The 19,244-nt window shown below is 41.1% G+C and overlaps 1 protein-coding gene across 1 annotated transcript in view; it reads left to right on the top strand.

Annotated features, from left to right (window-relative positions):
* Window positions 1-5,258, top strand: part of C7 (complement C7) — an 80,856-nt gene extending 75,598 nt beyond the window's left edge. The window contains exons 17-18 of the mRNA XM_025387451.1: window positions 2,063-2,247; window positions 3,718-5,258. Coding sequence (XP_025243236.1) covers window positions 2,063-2,247; window positions 3,718-3,899 — 367 coding nt within the window. The 3' untranslated portion in view covers window positions 3,900-5,258. The remainder of the gene's footprint in view (window positions 1-2,062; window positions 2,248-3,717) is intronic.
* The last annotated feature ends 13,986 nt before the right edge of the window (window positions 5,259-19,244 follow it).

Here is a 19,244-nt window from a genome sequence, read left to right on the forward strand (position 1 = left end):
CCTGCTAGTCAACACTCACCACTGATCAAACCAACTGAAGCTAGATGCCGAGGAAGCCCACAGTGTGGCCCACACACGTCAGCCTCCCAGGCAGGTGGAGAAGAGTGGAAAGTGGATCTGGGGAGGAAATAAGAAATATCCAGCCCCTAGACTTACTGGTCGTTTTTAAAATTAAGAACCGACACATGACCCGGTGCGGTGGCTCATGCCTGCACTCCCAGCACTTTGGGAGGCCAAGGTGGTCCAATTGCTTGAGCTCAGGAGTTCAAGACCAGCCTGGGCAACATGGTGAAACCCCTTCTCTACAAAAAATACAAAAGTTAGCTGCGTGTGGTGGCACACTCCTGTAGTCCCAGCTACTCAGGAGACTGAGGTGGGAGGACCGCTTGAGGCCAAGAAGGTTGAGGCTTCAGTGAGCCATATTCATACCACTGTACTCCAGCCTGGGTGACAGAGCCAGACCCCATCTCAAAAAGAAAAAAAAAAAAAGAACTAAAACACTAATTACTTGGTTGTGAATGATTTTAGTTATCAAAACCTATACCCAACTTCTTGAAGCTACAGTGGTTAATAGTTATCGTATATAGTAATTTCTGGTGTGAAGAAGAATATAACTAAATGGCGTGATGGAAATAGTGGTCAGCCTAGATACATTCTGATTCTAACATTCTGACTTTGCTGTTAATCTCTAACAATTATTGTTTATTTTGAGCCACTTTCATCCTCTTTCCAACTTCCCCATTTCATTTAGTTTATCTGCAACTCATTGTTAATAGTTATGGTATAAATTTCCATGTCATTCCATGGTCTCAGATACTGACGACAAGGTGGTATTGTAAGTTCTTTGCCCTTTCAGCTGTTGTAAGTAGTTCTATTTAAAGTTTAAATAAACAGATGAAAAGATAGACTCAAAACAACAGGATTTGTTTCTGTTTTATAAATAACTCCAAGTAAATTTAGCTTTTGGTAGAAGAGGAAAATATTTGAACTAAATAAAGCGTGTGAATATAGACTCTTTCTGACTCTATCTGGTATACAAAAATGCTGTGTTGTCTAAGGTTTCAGTGACAGTAATGTCCTCCTTGTCTATCAGCATTCAGAAATGTGGAGTTTTCTGATAGTGATGTTTCTAAATGGCTATTTTTTCCCCACTATTTTAGCACCAATACTTATGAAAAAGGTAACATATTTTATGGAAATATTTCTTTCTTTTTTATTTTTTTTGAGACACAGTTTCATTCAGTCATCCAGGCTGGAGTGCAGTAGTGCAATCTCAGCTCACTGCAACCTCTGCCTCCTGGGTTCAAGTGATTCTCATGCTTCAGCCTCCCGAGTAGCTGGGATTACAGGTGTGGGCCACCCCACGCCCAGCTAATTTTTATATGCTTAGTAGAGATAGGGTTTCGCCATGTTGGCCACCCTGGTCTTCAACTCCTGACCTAAATGATCCGCCTGCATCGGCGTCCCAAAGCACTGGGATTACAGGATCCCAACCTTATGGAAATATGTCTAAACTATTTTGTAAACATAGATACTTTTAAAAGTAACATTGAAAAATACAGTTTCATCTTCCCATGATGATTTAGGGCCATCCATTTTTGGATGATGCTGTTTTATGGACATGAACTCTTGGCTGCTGGGCTGGGATGAGCTCATTTCTCCTGCAATTAGTGGTCCCATTTGACTATGATCACATTGAATGCTTGGTCTCCGCTGGCTTTCTGACTCCTTCTTTGTCAGCTGTTGTTAGCAGACCTTGCCTTCTCATCTAATTTGCTGTACCTGATCTGTTCTAGATGGAACTAGATCAACACTAGATATCTACACTTAGAAAAACTGTGAGCAAATAAACAGGAAATACAAATATGTTCATTTTGAAGACCTAAGTGAATTGGACCTAGGAATGAAGGGGATTTGAGTTTCCATCCTTTTTTTTTTTTTTTTTTTTTTGGCTGTGGGTGATAACATCTGGGGGCACCGAGCTCAGAGCATCACTTTTCATTTCTCCTCAGCTTTTAAGAACAAAAATCTTGTAAATAATGCCATTAAAAATTCTTTTCAGACCTTCCTTGGATGTATGTGCTCGAGATGAGAGAAGCAAAAGGATACTGCCTGTGACTGTTTGCAAGATGCATGTTCTCCACTGTCAGAGTAGAAATTACACCCTTACTGGTAGGGACAGCTGCACTCTGCCTGCCTCAGCTGAGAAAGCTTGCGGTGCCTGCCCACTGTGGGGAAAATGTGATGGTAAGGGGCCTTTCATATTTGTAAGTATAAGAATGCTAAAGTCACGGTACTGAGGATTTAAAAAATGTGGTTTCTAGTTTAGCAGTGGGCCGAAGCAGATACTTGAGGATGTTAAAGACTCAGAGTGATTTGGCAGTGCACTGACCTCTCCTATACCCCTCACTGGAGAGGGACAGAGATCACAGACCTCAGAGGATAAGAGTCCATTCCTGATGTGGGAATGTTCTCCCAAACAGGGGTGATTCCATGCCACCATCATGATTTTTACTCTGTCCTTGTATTATCCATATTGTGTACTCATTTTTTAAAAGTCTGGCATAAAAGTAACTTTAAAATGAAAACTTTATATCACGTCCTTAAAAGGAGGTATCGCTTGCCATAAATACTAGGTAACTATAAAAGTTATATGTAATGGAACAAAATAAAGTTGTGGATTCTAGCCAGATACTGGTCCAATATTGACTGTGCTGTTTCTCTGTGAGTTTAGCAAGTGTTAGAGGGGTGTTAAAAACATACTAGGACCAAGCTGACACTTTCTTCTGGAAGTAATCAGATGGATTTGAAGAGAATAAAAGAGGTTACTTTCTCATATTGTGATTCAATATTTGCTAATGCTATGTTTAAGTAGCACTTACAGTGATCTTGCCTTACCCCCAAGGGCACGGCAAACCTCCCATGGTTTGGGCAATACTATGAAAGGGGAACAGCTGGATCTCCAGAGCCAAGTTACTGCCTGGGCTTCCCTATCTATAAATTTGGGAGCTGGACTCTATGACTTGTAAGGTGTCTGTTGGCTCTTCACTCTCTGCCCTCTTGGCCAGTACCTGCTGGCACCTGTCCCCTCACTCCCTCACGGTTTGCAGCACAGACTGATGACATATGTGACTCTAGCCGTGTCTGGGACACTTTTGGTTAGGCGGTCACCACTGTCTGCTGGCTGACCTTGTTACTCATCTTTGAAAGACTCCTGGCTGGCGTATTCCAACCATGGACTTTCCATGCACAGACTCCTTGTCTCCCTAACTCATTTCTGGTTTGTTTTTCGGGATTTGTAGCCTTTTGCATGTCATACTCTCTCTCAAAGCAAGTTAAGTTCTCTTTTTTCCTCTCCTCTTTAAGTCTTGATTTGGTTCTTTGTTGAGGGCTTCTCATTTGACCTCCATTGCTGGCTCATATGGACAGCAGCATGTATGTATGAGATAGTTAAAGAGCTCTTGACTTGGATAAAACCACCCCATGTGGGTCTAACCAATAGAAAGCCTGGTACCAACTTCAAAACCTATTCCTTTGGAGTGGAGCAAAATGCCCCAATTTCCTGGTCCTACTGCTTTTTCAGGGGATAATTTATTATATCATTCCAGGCAGGAGCTTCGATAGCTCTGGTCACCACATTATTACTTTGGAGGTGATGTGCTTTGACTCCCCCACCTCCATAATGTGCCATTAAGCCTCTTTCACTTACTTTTCCAGCTGAGAGCAGCAAATGTGTCTGCCGAGAAGCATCGGAGTGCGAGGAAGAAGGGTTTAGCATTTGTGTGGAAGTGAACGGCAAGGAGCAGACGATGTCTGAGTGTGAGGCGGGTGCTCTGAGATGCAGAGGGCAGAGCATCTCCGTCACCAGCATAAGACCTTGTGCTGCGGAAACCCAGTAGGCTCCTGGAAGCCCTGGTCGACTTGCTCAGAATCCAGCAGGCAGCTGGGGCTGAGTGAAAACATCTGCACAGCTGGGCACTGGACAGATTTCCTTCTTCTCCAGTATCTACTTTCCCCCTCAGCTCCCAGCCATCTGTAAAAACACAACCCTTTGTTCTCCCAAATCTGAATCAAATTACTCTTTTGCCTCCTTTTTAATGTCAGTCAGGATATCAGCCTTTGCACAGGCTGGCTGCGTGTTCTTGAAAAACATGTTACCTTCTGTGAGCCTTGGTTTTTTCAAATCTGTAAAATTAGAGGATTGCGCTAAAGAAACTTGAATGTTCCATTTAGGCCTATCATTTTATTAAGTATGATTGACACAGTCCATGGGCTAGAACACACTCTACAAAATGACTAGGAAAACAGAAAGAATATGATTTCCTGATTAGAGAGGTTGATTTTCCTCAATGAAACCAAATACAAGGAGGACCTTGAACAAAAATGACAGATACAAAGTATTTCTATCCTGAGTAGTAATCTCACACTTCATCCTACCGAGTCAACCACCACAGATAGGAATTCCTTATTCTTTTTTTTCTTTTTTTTAAGACAGAGTCTCACTCTGTTGCTCAGGCTGGAGTGCAGTGGCGTGATCTCATCTCACTGCAACCTCTGCCTCCTGGGTTCAAGCGATTCTTGTGCCTCAGTCTCCCAAGTAGCTGGGATTACACATGCCCGCCATCATGCCCAGCTAATATTTGCATTTTTAGTAGAGATATGGTTTCACCATGCTGGCCACGCTGGTCTCCAACTCCTGACCTCAGGTGATCTGCCCGCCTTGGCCTCCCAAAGTGCTGGGATTACAGGCGTGAACCACCACGCCTGGCTGGAATACTTATTCTTGTTGGGAGAATGAACCACTAAAATGTCAGAGCAGAATTCATTATGTTATGGTCACAGAGGTGTCTTGTCTGAGAACAAATACAATTCAGTCTTCTCTTTGGGGCTTTAGTATGTGTCAAACATAGGACTGGAAGTTCGCCCTTCTTTTTTCTTTTGAAAGAACATCAGTTTCTTTTGAAAGAACAATCAGAGATTGTGCATTTGGGAATAGTTTTCCCTAATGTGGATACAGTCCCAGAGTTTTCAGCGAGTACACAGGTAGATTAGTTTGAAGCATTGACCTTCTATTTATTCCTTATTTCTCTTTATCAAAACAGCGTCTGTGGGAGGAGAAATGAGAGAGCTTAAATGAAATGTAAAATATGCTTTATTATACAAATACTGTCTCTGTATTGTTCTGACCCTGGTAAATATATTTCAAAACTTCAGATGACAAGGATTAGAAAACTCATTAAAGATACTATTATTCAGAATTGTTTCATTTGTATTATGTTTCATTTTAGAGAAGATTTTCATGATGAATGGTTAATGTGTTCTCGCCTGAAGTTTTATGTCTGATCCAGATCTAGCTTTTTGTATCAAAGTGTGCCTTAAGGGAAGATGCAGACACAATATGTTGAAGTTACAAGGAGGCAGGTTTCAACTGGTTAAAAACAATGGCATTCAGACATTGCAACTGCATTTCTTAGAGGTTATTACAGAGTTAATTTCTACCCCGGATGGGAGGACGCATTTGAAAATGCAGACCCTGAGACAAAAGGTTGAACAAGTAATTCATTTGGAAGGAAATACCTCAGTATCCTTCCAATAATTTCTCCTCTTAGCTTAAGCTAGTATGGAGTTAGATTCCTACCGCTTATGTATTACCATACCCCCTTCCTAAATAATACAGAGGATAGGGTCAGCATATCAAATATCATCAGAGATTGAGGTCTGAAAAAAAAGGAAATGATTAAATGTAACTAAGAGGTTTGAGAAGGGAATTTCAGCAGAGTTATTGAAGGAGAAGTCAAGGATTAATGAATTGTTGGCGAAGGAGAGGAGCAGTGAATGTGGTCGTGAAGAGGTGTTGTCTTGAAATACTGTATTTTTTTCTCCTTTTCTTTGCTGAGCATTCTTGTGCTGACCTTTCCTCTAGTCCGACAGAGGCATTCACAATTGCCTACGGAGAATTAGGATTGTTGCAGCAGGTCAGCAAGGGGAAAGTCATTTTTAAGATTAAATTTTTAAAAATGTTTTGAAACTTCCAAAATAAGTTCTTGAACACCTATGGAGAGGCTTTGAGGAAAGCTAAGAGAACGGCTTTATACCACAAAAATCAATGGAAAAAGAATAAAGAGTGTGAGAATTCCATCTGCCTGCCCTTCCCTGTGCCTCAGATCAGGTGAGGGTCATCTGGGTTAGAAGGGGATAGAGCCTTGGAGAAGGCAGAGGGCAGAAAGCATTGCTGAGATTAAAGTCATTTGGCCCTTAGAAGGAACAGATAGAGAGAAGGAAATTGGCTGGTGCATTAATCATCACTAGCTGCAGGGAGCTATGTGGAGGCCAAGGCACATCCTACGGATCATCGCTTACCACTCATGAGGATGCTACAAGTTACCTGGGCAGAGAAGGTGCCTGGGAACGTTACATTGTTAAGAGACTGAAGACACTTTGGAAGGCTCATTATCATCATGCCAAAGCTACTTAATCCTATAGGGTCACAAGGGGGTCCAGTCAGTGGGCTTGAATGCAGCTTTATATAATGCCTGACTTCAGGAGTTGCTTTTGGTGCTATCTGTGCACAGAAGAGTTTCGGGACTTAGAGTTCAGTTGTGGCCCCTTATTAAATACTTTCACAATGCACACGTGGGTTGTTTATAGCCTAATGATACACCAGTCGTGAGCCTGTCATGTTAATCCCTTTTCTCTTAGGGATGCCAGGCAAAACTTTTTCTGTAAAAAGAAAATTCTATTTTACTATTGCTGAAAATTCCTTGACCTCTCTGTATTCCCAGTTGACTTGGGTAGCTGATTATTTTGTAATAGACCCTCAAGCCAACATCACATGTACTTTGCTTTTAGGTCAATGTCTCTCTGTCTTGGACATCATTGATCTGCCATGTACCTAAGTCCCCTTCCCTGGAATTCAGTGCAAGTCTCCTCTCATAGAGATGCATGGAAATAACAGTGATAAAAGAGCATTTCCTAGGTTTGTCTTTTCACAGGAAATTGTCCTCAGCCTATGAATCAAAAAGAACATTTTCACCTTCCTTCTTCTCTGCGTACCTTCTCACCTCCAGCCCACCCCTTCTGAAACAACGGCACACTGGTCTTGTTAACCCTTGGTTGAGAAAGCCAATTTTTCTATGTGATTGATATCTTGAATGTAAATCTAGAGCTTTGCCTTCACAGCCTGACAGGAATAAATAAAAAGACAAATCGTAGGCGCTTTGGTTGTCACAGCAGGGGCTACTATCATGGCATCAGCTTTGTGTCTACAAATGTGTGAATGGCCTGAAAGGCCAAGGAAATTGAAAGTCAGGCATAAACCTTTCTGTTTTCTCAGATATTAACGGAAATTGCCTGCTACTGAGAGGTTGCTTTTCTGGCTTAGCGTTCTGAGAAAAAAACAGGCCATTCTGTTTCTAACACAAGTATTGAGTACACTTTAACTAGTCCATCAAGGAAGAAAAATCTCAGTAATGATTGGCTGTTTAGCATGGACATGGGCACAGATTCATTACATGTGGCAGAGAAAGGCACTTTTGAGGAAATCCGGTTCCCAAATCCCCTATAGCTTGGTGAAAATAGTGACTTATCCTTATGGTTCTAAGCTCCTCATTGCTCAGTACACTGGCTGTATATGCTTAATAAAATGCCCATTTTACAGTCACTTTCCACAGTCTCACAGCTAGTTAGCAGAAAGTCTAGTCTTAAAGAATCTGTTTATCTCCCAGAGTAGAGCTCATCCTTTTTCACTCCAGCACTGGCCCCTTTACTATCTTGTAGACCTTGTGGATATTTTATGCTAGTTGTGTCTTGCCAGACAGCAGCATAGTTAATGAGTCGTGTAGGGGTGATTTCTTGCTATAGTATAGTGCTAGTATTATGAAATGCCAGCATAGACTTAAATAAGCAAGACTTTTCTTTTGTTCCATGGGTAGTATGATCCTCCTAATTATCTTCCTTCCTTGTGTTGAATATAGATGGAAGTTTCCTATAAATTTCCCTGTGGGGCATTGATTGAGGGTGAGAAAGTTGAAAATTGTGGTAGACAAGGAGCCAGAAGGCTTAAGGAGGAAGCTTAGCAATTACTGAGATCTAAACAATGTTGACAAATAGGCCTAAGTTTTGCAAAAGTTGATCTTGGGACTTTGGCTTATGAAGAGACTGCTAGTCCTGCTTCTAACAGTGGAGGTGACTGCAGCCAACAGTTCTTTTGGATGTATACTGGGAATTATGATCCTGCAATAAACATTCTTTCCCTTTAGATGGGAGAAAGGAGGGGACTGTCTTAGTTGGTTCAGGTCTCTATAACAGAATAACACAGACTGGGTGGCTTAAACAACATTTATTTTTCACAGTTCTGGAGTCCAGGAAGCCCAAGATGACAAATTTAGCATCTATTGAGGGCCTGCTTCCTAGTTTGCAGATGGCCACCTTCTTCCTGTGTCCTCACATGGTGGACAGAGAGGGAGCTCTGGTTGCTTACTCTTCTTATCAGGGCGCTAACATCATCAAAAGGGCCCCACCCTCATGACTTCATCTATACCTAATGTCCCCCAAAGAATCTACCTCCAAATACCATTGTACTGGGGATTACAGCTTTAACATATGAATGGGTAGGTGGACACAAACATTCAGTCTGTAGTAGAGACTGTGAACTGGTGTGATTTTTTGGGTGAAACTATTGCTTCATTCAGTGAGTTTGTGAGGAATTTTGCTTCAAAGGTTGCCCTTTGGCAATCCTGGCAAGTAATGCAAAGAGATCAAACTAAATTTGTAAATCTGATATATTGTGTCTGCAGATGCTGGGGAGACAGTTTTCTCTCATATTGAAATAGCAGTGCCTCAGGGAACTAGTCCAGGTCCTCAGCAACGTAGGCTGGAATTACCATCTCTTCTGAGACAAAACACAGGTCCTCAATCTTCAGATGTGTAATGCAAAGACCTGAATACCAGAAAAGAGCAATGGTAACATTTAAAGCTAAAACTTCAATAGTGCTTATTATGTGCCAGTAAATGCTGCTAGTTGCCTAGTTCCTTGCTTCTTATAAGTGGTTGATCAGAAATATCCAGTGCAGTTATTTCATGTATCTCTATTACCAGTTCATGCCATGGTGTATAAGTGCTCTCTTTACTACTGGAAATAGAGTCATTAGCATCTTTAAGCTTAGATCCAAATCAGAAAACTTGTCCTTGAAATTCTGTTTCTCTAGAACCACTCTCAGTAAATAAATCTTTATTAGGGTTCTTCAGAGAAACAGAACCAGTCAGATAGATGTAGATATATGATATCATATATATCCTAAAGGATATATATAATATATATTTATACAATTTATTAATTTTTTAATATCTTCTATATTTGTCCTCATTGTCTTGAGCATATGGAGCACATTTTTAACAGCATTAAAAGTTTTAATATATTAATTCAATCAATTTTGGCATTTATGGGTCCATTTCAATTATTTTTAAAACGTTTCTTCTGGTTAATATTATTTCTTTTTTGAATGACATAATTTTTTGACAAATTTTATGTTCTTTCATGTTGGATTTGATCCTAATGCACAGCTAACTTACTTAGAATACGTTAGATCTTTTAGTACAATCAAGAGCTACCATTATTATAGAGTTTATATTACATCCTTCCATTCTGGTTGGTACAAAATGATCCCTCCTTGTGTGAGTTAGGAATTGTTAGACTTAGTGGTTTCTGGTGCTTCTCTGCCTCACTTGTACACAGCTCAGTTTCCAGTCAGCACTCAGCATAGATCAGCAAGAGCCCCCCTCTGCTGAGCTCCGGAGCTCTCATTCCTCCTTGTGCAGCTCCTTTGTCTCAAGCAGTTTACTCTCTAAATTCTAATGCCTTGACTCCCCAAACTGAGATTTTAGCTCTTCAATTCAGTGAAGCCAATGGACACTGTTTGAAATCCACCTACCTGTGCAGTGGCTTGGAAATCGCCACAAGGAAGTAAGCCATGGCAAGTCTAAGTCTCGCCTCATTTGTTTCCCTTCTCTTGAGGATTACAATCCTTCAATGACTGTTGTCAAATGTTGTCAAATCAACTAGAAGTTGATTAAGGTGGAAGAGGAAATCTAATTCCTATCATTCCATATTGGTCAAAAGCAGAAATTTCTTAAATATAATAGCATTTAAAATAAGCCTCTCATTCAAGTCCAAACATGAACTGTGTGGTGGTCTGCTTCCCAAAAGTGGAATGCAGCATCAATAAGGGTACTTTTTTATTTGTTTGTGTTTGAGACAGAGTTTTGCTGTGTCACCCAGGTTGGCGTGCAGTGGTGCCATCATGGCTCCCTGCAGCCTCAACCTCCTGGGCTCCAGTGATTTTCCCACCTCAGCCTCCCGAGTAGCTGGGACTACAGATGCATGCTACCATGGTCAGGTAACTTTTTAAATTTTTGGTGGAGATTTTTAAATTTTTTAAATTTAAATCATTATGTTGTCCAGGTTGGTCTTGAACTCCTGGGTTCCAGCAGTCCTCCCATCTTGGCCTCCCAAAAGGCTGGGATTATAGGCGTGAACCACTGCCCCAGCCTCTGAGGGTATTTTCTGATTTCCACGCTGTTCAGTTTTGGGAACAAGCACTTCTCTTGGGAAGAAAGTAGCTTCATTTTATTATCCTAGTCATTTAAGCTTAAATTCTCAGAGTTTTCTTTGATTCACCGCTTTAAATCTTTCAAGCAAAATTATCTCTGTCATTTATCTTTTTTCTTTTTTTAAAAAATTATACTTTAAGTTCTACAGTACATGTGCACAACGTGCAGGTTTGTTACATATGTATACATATGCCATGTTGGTGTGCTGCATACATTAACTCGTCATTTACATTAGGTATATCTCCTAATGCTATCCCTCCCCCACTTCCCCCACCCCACGACAGGCCCTGGTGTGGGATGTTTCCATTCCTGTGTCCAAGTGTTCTCATTGCTCAATTCCCACCTATTGTGAGAACATGCGGTGTTTGTTTTCTGTTCTTGCGATAGTTTGCTGAGAATGATGATTTCCAGTTTCATCCACGTCCCTACAAAGGACATGAACTCATCTTTTTTATGGCTGCATAGTATTCCATGGTGTATATGTGCCACATTTTCTTAATCCAGTCTGTCATTGATGGACATTTGGGTTGGTTCCACATCTTTGCTATTGTGAATAGTGCCGCAATAAACATACGTGTGCATGTGTCTTTATAGGAGCATGATTTATAATCCTTTGGGTATATACCCAGTAATGGGATGGCTGGGTCAATTGGTATTTCTAGATCTAGATGCTTGAAGAATCGCCACACTGTCTTCCACAATGGTTGAACTAATTTACAGTCCCACCAAGAGTGTAAAAGTGTTCCTATTTCTCCACATCCTCTCTAGCACCTGTTGTTTCCTGATGTTTTAATGATTGCCATCCTAACTGGTGTGAGATGGTATCTCATTGTGGTTTTGATTTGCATTTCTCTGATGGCCAGTGATGATGAGCATTTTTTCATGTGTCTGTTGGCTGCATAAATGCCTTCTTTCGATAAGTGTCTGTTCATATCCTTCGCCCACTTTTTGATGGGGTTTTTTTCTTGTAAATTTGTTTGAGTTCTTTGTAGGTTCTGGATATTAGCCCTTTGTCAGATGAGTAGATTGCAAAAATTTTCTCCCATTCTGTAGGTTGCCTGTTCACTCTGATGGTAGTTTCTTTTGCTGTGCAGAAGTTCTTTAGTTGAATTAGATCCCATTTGTCAATTTTGGCTTTTGTTGCCTTTGCTTTTGGTGTTTTAGACATGAAGTCCTTGCCCATGCCTATGTCCTGAATGGTATGCCCTAAGTTTTCTTTTTGGGTTTTTATGGTTTTAGGTCTAACATTTAAGTCTCTAATCCACCTTGAATTAATTTTTTTATAAGGAGTAAGGAAGGGATCTAGTTTCAGCTTTCTACTTATGGCTAGCCAGTTTTCCCAGCACCATTTATTAAATAGGGAATCCTTTCCCCATTTCTTGTTTTTGTCAGTTTTGTCAAAGATCAGATGGCTGTAGATGTGTGGTATTATTTCTGAGGGTTCTGTTCTGTTCCATTGGTCTATATGCCTGTTTTGGTACCAGTACCATGCTGTTTTGGTTACTGTAGCCTTGTAGTATAGTTTGAAGTCAGGTAGCATGATGCCTCCAGCTTTGTTCTTTTGGCTTAGGATTCTCTTGGCAATGTGGGGTCTTTTCTGGTTCCATATGAACTTTAAAGCAGTTTTTTCCAATACTGTGAAGAAAGTCATTGGTGGCTTAATGGGGATGGCATTAAATGTATAAGTTACCCTGGGCAGTATGGCCATTTTCACAATATTGATTCTTCCTATCCATGAGCATGGTATGTTCTTCCATTTGTTTGTGCCCTCTTTTATTTCACTGAGCAGTGGTTTGTAGTTCTCCTTGAAGAGGTCGTTTACATCCCTTGTCAGTTGGATTCCTAGATATTTTATTCTCTTTGAAGCTATTGTGAATGGGAGTTCATTCATGATTTGCCTGTCTGTTACTGGTGTATAAGAATGCTTGTGATTTTTGCACATTGATTTTGTATCCTGAGACTTTGCTGAAGTTGCTTATCAGCTTAAGGAGATTTTGGGCTGAGCAATGGGGTTTTCTAAATACACAGTCATGTCATCTGCAAACAGGGACAATTTAACTTCTTCTCTTCCTAACTGAATACCCTTTATTTCTTTCTCTTGCCTGATTGCCCTAGCCAGAACTTCCAACACTGTGTTGAATAGGAGTGGTGAGAGAGGGCATCCCTGTCTTTTGCCAGTTTTCAAAGGGAATGTTTCCAGTTTTTGCCCATTCAGTATGATATTGGCTGTGGATTTGTCATAAGTAGCTCTTATCATTTTGAGATACGTTCCATCAATACCAAATTTATTGAGAGTTTTTAGCATGAAGGCTGTTGAATTTTGTCAAAGGCCTTTTCTGCATCTATTGAGATCATCATGTGGTTTTTGTCTTTGGTTCTGTTTATATGATGGATTACATTTATTGATTTGCATATTTTGAACCAGCCTTGCATCCCAGGGATGAAGCCCACTTGGTCATGGTGGATAAGCTTTTTGATGTGCTGCTGGATTCGGTTTGCCAGTATTTTATTGAGGATTTTTGCATTGATGTTCATGAGGGATATTGGTCTAAAATTCTCTTTTTTTGTTGTATCTGTCAGGCTTTGGTATCAGGATGATGTTGGCCTCATAAAATGAGTTGGGGAGGATTCCCTCTTTTTCTATTGTTTGGAATAGTTTCAGAAGGAATGGTACCAACTCCTCCTTGTACCTCTGGTAGAATTCGGCTGTGAATCTGTCTGATCCTGGACTTTTTTTGGTTGGTAGGCTATTAATTATTGCCTCAATTTCACAGCCTGCTATTGGTCTATTCAGGGATTCAACTCCTTCCTAGTTTAGTCTTGGGAGAGTGTAAGTGTCCAGGAAATTATCTATTTTTTCTAGGTTTTCTAGTTTATTTTCATAGAGGTGTTTATAGTATTCTCTGAAGGTAGTTTGTATTTCTGTGGGGTCAGTGGTGATATCCCCTTTATCATTTCTTACTGCATCTAATTGATTCTTCTCTCTTTTCTTCTTTGTCTTGCTAGTGGTCTGTCAATTTTGTTGATGTTTTCAAAAAACCAGCTCCTGGGTTCATTGATTTTTTGGAGGATTTTTTGTGTCTCTATCTCCTTCAGTTCTGCTCTGCTCTTAGTTATTTCTTGCCTTCTGCTAGCTTTTGAATGTGTTTGCTCTTGCGTCACTAATTCTTTTAATTGTGATGTTAGGGTGTCAATTTTAGATCTTTCCTGCTTTCTCTTGTGGGCATTTAGTGCTATAAATTTCCTTCTACACACTCCTTTAAATGTGTCGCAGAGATTCTGGTGTGTTGTATCTTTGTTCTCATCGGTTTCATAGAACATCTTTATTTCTGCCTTCATTTTGTTATGTACCCAGTAGTCATTCAGGAGGAGGTTATTCAGTTTCCACATAGTTGAGCGGTTTTGAGTGAGTTTCTTAATTCTGAGTTCTAGTTTGATTGCACTGTGGTCTGAGAGACAGTTTGTTATACTTTCTGTTCTTGTACATTTGCTGAGGAGTGCTTTACTTCCAACTATGTAGTCAGTTTTGGAATAAGTGCAATGTGGTCCTGAGAAGAATGTATATCCTGTTGATTTGGGGTGGAGAGTTCTGTAGATGTCTATTAGGTCTGCTTGGTGCAGAGCTGAGTTCAATTCCTGGGTATCCCTGTTAACTTTCTGTCTCATTGATCTGTCTAATGTTGACAGTGGGGTATTAAAGTCTCCCAATATTATTGTGTAGGAGTCTAAGTCTCTTTGTAAGTCTCTAAGGACTTGCTTTATGAATCTGGGTGCTCCTGTATTGGGTGCTTATATATTTAGGATAGTAAGCTATTCATGTTGAATTGATCCCTTTACCATTATGTAATGGCCTTCTCTGTCTCTTGATCTTTGATGGTTTAAAGTCTGTTTTACCAGAGACTAGGATTGTAACCCCTACCTCTTTTTGTTTTCCATTTGCTTGGGAGATCTTCCTCCATCCTTTTATTTTGAGCTGGTGTGTGTCTCTGCATGTGAGATGGGTCTCCTGAATACAGCACACTGATGGGTCTTGACTCTTTACCCAATTTGCTAGTCTGTGTCTCTTAATTGGAGCATATAGCTCTTTTACGTTTAAGGTTAATATTGTTATGTTTCAATTTGATCCTGTCATTATCATGTTAGCTGGTTATTTTGCCCATTAGTTGATGCAGTTTCTTCCTAGCATCGATGGTCTTTATATTTTGGCACGTGTTTGCAGTGGCTGGTACCGGTTGTTCCTTTCCATGTTTAGGGCTTCCTTCAGGAGCTCTTGTAGGGCTGGCCTGGTGGTGACAAAATCTCTCAGCATTTGTGTGTCTGTAACGGATTTTATTTCTCCTTTACTTATGAAAGTTAGTTTGTCTGGATATGAAATTCTGGGTTGAAAATCCATTTCTTTAAGAATGTTGAATATTGGCCCCTACTCTCTTCTGGCTTGTAGAATTTCTGCCAAGAGATCCGCTGTTAGTCTGATAGGCTTCCCTTTGTGGGTAACCTGACCTTTCTCTCTGTCTGCCCTTAGCATTTTTCCTTTATTTCAACTTTGGTGAATCTGACAATTATGTGTCTTGGAGTTGCTCTTCTCCAGGAGTATCTTTGTGGTGTTCTCTGTATTTCCTGAATTTGAATGTTGGCCTTCCTTGCTAGCTTGGGGAAGTTCTCCTAGATAATATCCAGCAGAGTGTTTTCCAGCTTGGTTCCATTCTCCCCGTCACTTTCAGGCAGACCAATCAGACGTAGATTTGGTCTTTTCACATAGTCCCTTATTTCTTGGAGGCTTTGTTCAATCCTTTTTACTCTTTTTTTCTAAACTTCTCCTCTTGCTTCGTTTCATTAATTCGATCTTCAATCACTGATACCCTTTTTTTCAGTTGATTGAATCAGTTACTGAAGCTTGTGTATTTGTCACGTAGTTCTTGTGCTGTGGTTTTCAGCTCTATCAGGTCATTTAAGGACTTCTCTACATTGGTTATTGTAGTTAGCCATTCGTCTAATATTTTTTCAAGGTTTTTAGCTTCTTTGCCATGGGTTCCAACTTCCTCTTTTAGCTCGGAGAAGTTTGATCATCTGAAGCCTTCTTCTCTCAACTTGTCAAAGTCATTCTCCTTCCAGCTTTGTTCCATTGCTGGCAAGGAGCTGCATTCCTTTGGAGGGGGAGAGGTGCTCTGATGTTTAGAATTTCCAGCTTTTCTGCTGTGTTTTTTCCCCATCTTTGTGGTTTTATCTACCTTTGGTCTTTGATGATGGTGATGTACAGATGGGGTTTCAGTATAGATGTCCTTTCTCTTTGTTAGTTTTCCTTCTAACAGTCTGCAGGACCCTCAGCTGCAGATCTGTTGGAGTTTGCTGGATGTCCACTCCAGACCCTGTTTGCCTGGGTATCAGCAGCGGAGGCTGCAGAACAGCAAATATTGCTGAACAGCAAATGTTCCTGCCTGATTGTTCCTCTGGAAGCTTTGTCTCAGAGGGGTACCCAGCCGTGTGGGGTGCCAGTCTGCCCCTACTGGGGATGCCTCCTAGTTAGGCTACTTCAGGGTCAGGGACCCACTTGAGGAGGCAGTCTGTCCGTTCTCAGATCTCAAATTCCATGCTGGGAGAGCCAATACTCTCTTCAAAGCTGTCAGACAGGGACATTTAAATCTGCAGAGGTTTCCGCTGCTTTTTGTTTGGCCATGCCCTGTCCCCAGAGGTGGAGTCTACAGAGGCAGGCAGGCCTCTTTGAGCTGTGGTGAGCTCCACCCAGTTCGAGCTTCCTGGCCACTTTGTTTACCTACTCAAGTCTCAGCATTAGTGGGTGCCCCTCCCCCAGCCTTGCTGCAGTCTTGCAGTTAGAACTTAGACTGCTGAGCTAGCAATGAGGGAGGCTCCGTGGGTGTGGGACCCTCTGAGCCAGGCGCGGGATATATTCTCCTGGTTGCCCTTTGCTAAGACCCTTGGAAAAGCGCAATATTACAGTGTGAGTGACCTGATTCTCCAGGTGCTGTGTGTCATAGTTTCCGTTAGCTAGGAAAGGGAATTCTCTTACCCCTTGCACTTCCCGGGTGAGGCTATGCCTCACCCTGTTTCGGCTCTCACTCAGTGGGCTGCACCCACAGTCCTGCACCCTCTGTCTGACAGGCCCCAGTGAGATGAACCCGGTACCTTAGTTGGAAATGCAGAAATCCCCCATCTTCTGTGTTGCTCATACTGGGAACTGTAGCCTATAGCTTTTCCTATTTGGCTATCTTGGAACCGACTCTGTGTCTTTTCTTTTTTGTTTCTTTTTTTTTTTTTTGAGATGGAGTTTCACTCTTGTTGCCCAGGCTGGAGTGCAATGGTGCAATGTCTGCTCACCACAACCTCTGCCTCCTGGGTTCAAGTGATTCTCCTGCCTCAGCCTCCTGAGTAGCTGGGATTACAGGTATGTACCACCATGCCTGACAAATTTTGTGTTTTTAGTAGACATGAGCTTTCTCCATGTTGGTCAGGCTGGTCTCAAACCTCCCAAAGTGCTAGGATTACAGGTGTGAGCCACTGCACCTGGCCACCTCTGTCATTTATTTATATATTTCCTTAGTCTAAAAACCATTCGGCTAGTGTCTGATTTACCAGTTTATCTATTCTGTTAATCATGTCCTAAAGTGCTGATATTATCATTTTGCTATCTGGATCAAGAACCCCTTTTGGTTGCCTACTGTCTTCTGAATAAAGATTAACTTAATTTGTCATTCAATGTTTGGTCCCTTTGCTGTTTGGTCGTCTTTATCTCTTAACAAAACTTTTCTGCTATTGTCAAAAGGGCTTCACTTTGTCCTCTGTTGAATGTAACAAATCAGGAAACTGCCACCATCAAGCCCTGCCCCCAGGCCTATCTGCCCCATCCACAGGACAGGCACATTCCCACTGTCTCTACCCTGAGCACAGCCTCTCAGGATTGGATAATGAATGGTTTTCTTACAATTCTACTGGAAGCAGAGTAAAGATAGATTCGAACACCCCCTATTCTCTTTGAAAAATTGAAAAAGTCCTGGTTAACCTGTACTGGAGGCTAATAAGCAGTTTCCCAGGCTCTCCATCTCCATGATAGAGCCTCTTTTGACCACTGTGCAGTTAAGAAAGTGCTAGGGTATTGACTATTTTAATCCTCAGACCCAGAGTATTTGGAGGAAGTGGTAGGTAATGTAAGAGAAGCAATTTCTTATCTTGTGTTTTTCAGTGGCTCCCAAACTGAAAAAGAAGCTATGAGTCACATATATTTGGGAAGTTATATTCCCCAAATTTATCTTGCCTTTAGGATAACCACATAACTCAATAAATAAAATCCAGGACAGTTTGTCCAGAAGGAATACAAATAAGTAAGGATGTTTTTGTTGGATAGAGAAAGTCTGACAAAGTAGAAGTAGAAAGCAAATGTCCTTTTTTCAGGTCATGACTTGGTGATTATATACACACACAGACACACATATGTACATACACACACACACACACACACACATTTTTGTAATGAATTCCACTGTCCCTCCCTCATGTTTCTCTCCACTCTGCCACATTTTCTACTTGGTTTAAGGGATACCAGCAGTGAATAAGATCCCTGGTTTAAGGGATACCAGCAATGAATAAGAAAGAGAAATCCCAAGAAATGATAATTCCCAGGCTGCAGCTACATAAAATTGTTTATCAGAAAGTTTTTCTCTGCCAGGACTTTAGATTAGCTCACAGGTTACTAGCCCTTCTAATTGACTATGCATTCTCTACTTCTATACTCAGGAACTCTGAAGGATGATGGCGGGGTTGGAGACTAGCTCAAGTAAGAGTAAAGCACCATTAGAAAACTTTGCTCTAATTTTAGAGCCTGGTGAGTGCTTCAGAAGTGCCTCTTTCTGTACTTTATCCTTTGAAACAGTGGCAGTACTGGGGCAATTCCAGTTGAGCAATTTCTCTGGCTTCTTTCACTGGAAGCCTATTTGTTTCTTCTTGTCTGTGATCTTTGTTCTTCTTTATTTCTGGTAAAACTGCCTTCATGGCAGGGTCAGCCAAACTAAACAGGCCTGATTTACCAGCAGAACATTGGCTTCCACTGTTGGGTTAAAGGGCAGAGTTCTGAGTATCAAAATAACAAAATTCAGAGTTCTTCAAAGCAGTGCTCAGCCATTAGGCAGTTCATGAACATTACAAAATCTCCATCCTAAAGTAAACATAAATTGAAAAATGATTATGTGTGCAAATAATAGTGAGAAAAACAACAGGAGTGAGACTAAAAGTAATCTGTAATTTCTCCAAGAATACTTGAACATGCTATTCCTCTGCAACTCTATTTCCATGAGACCCTCAAGGAGACTCTATTAGCCCCTTCTCACACTACTATGAAGAAATACTCAAGACTGGGCAATTTATAAAGGAAAGAGGTTTAATTGGCTCACAGTTCTGCATGGCTGGGAAGGATTCAGAAAACTTACAATCATGGTGGAAGGGGAAGCAAACACATCCTTCTTCACATGGCAGCAGGAAAAAGAAGTGCTGAGAAAAGGGGGAAAAGCCCCTTATAAAACCATCAGCTGTCATGAGAACTCACTTGCTATCATGAGAACAGCATGAGGGTCATTGCCCCCATCATTCATTTACCTCCCATGAGGTCCCTCCCATGATGTGAGGATTAT

The sequence above is a fragment of the Theropithecus gelada genome, chromosome 6 (assembly GCF_003255815.1).
Source record: "Theropithecus gelada isolate Dixy chromosome 6, Tgel_1.0, whole genome shotgun sequence".
Lineage (NCBI taxonomy): Eukaryota > Metazoa > Chordata > Mammalia > Primates > Cercopithecidae > Theropithecus > Theropithecus gelada.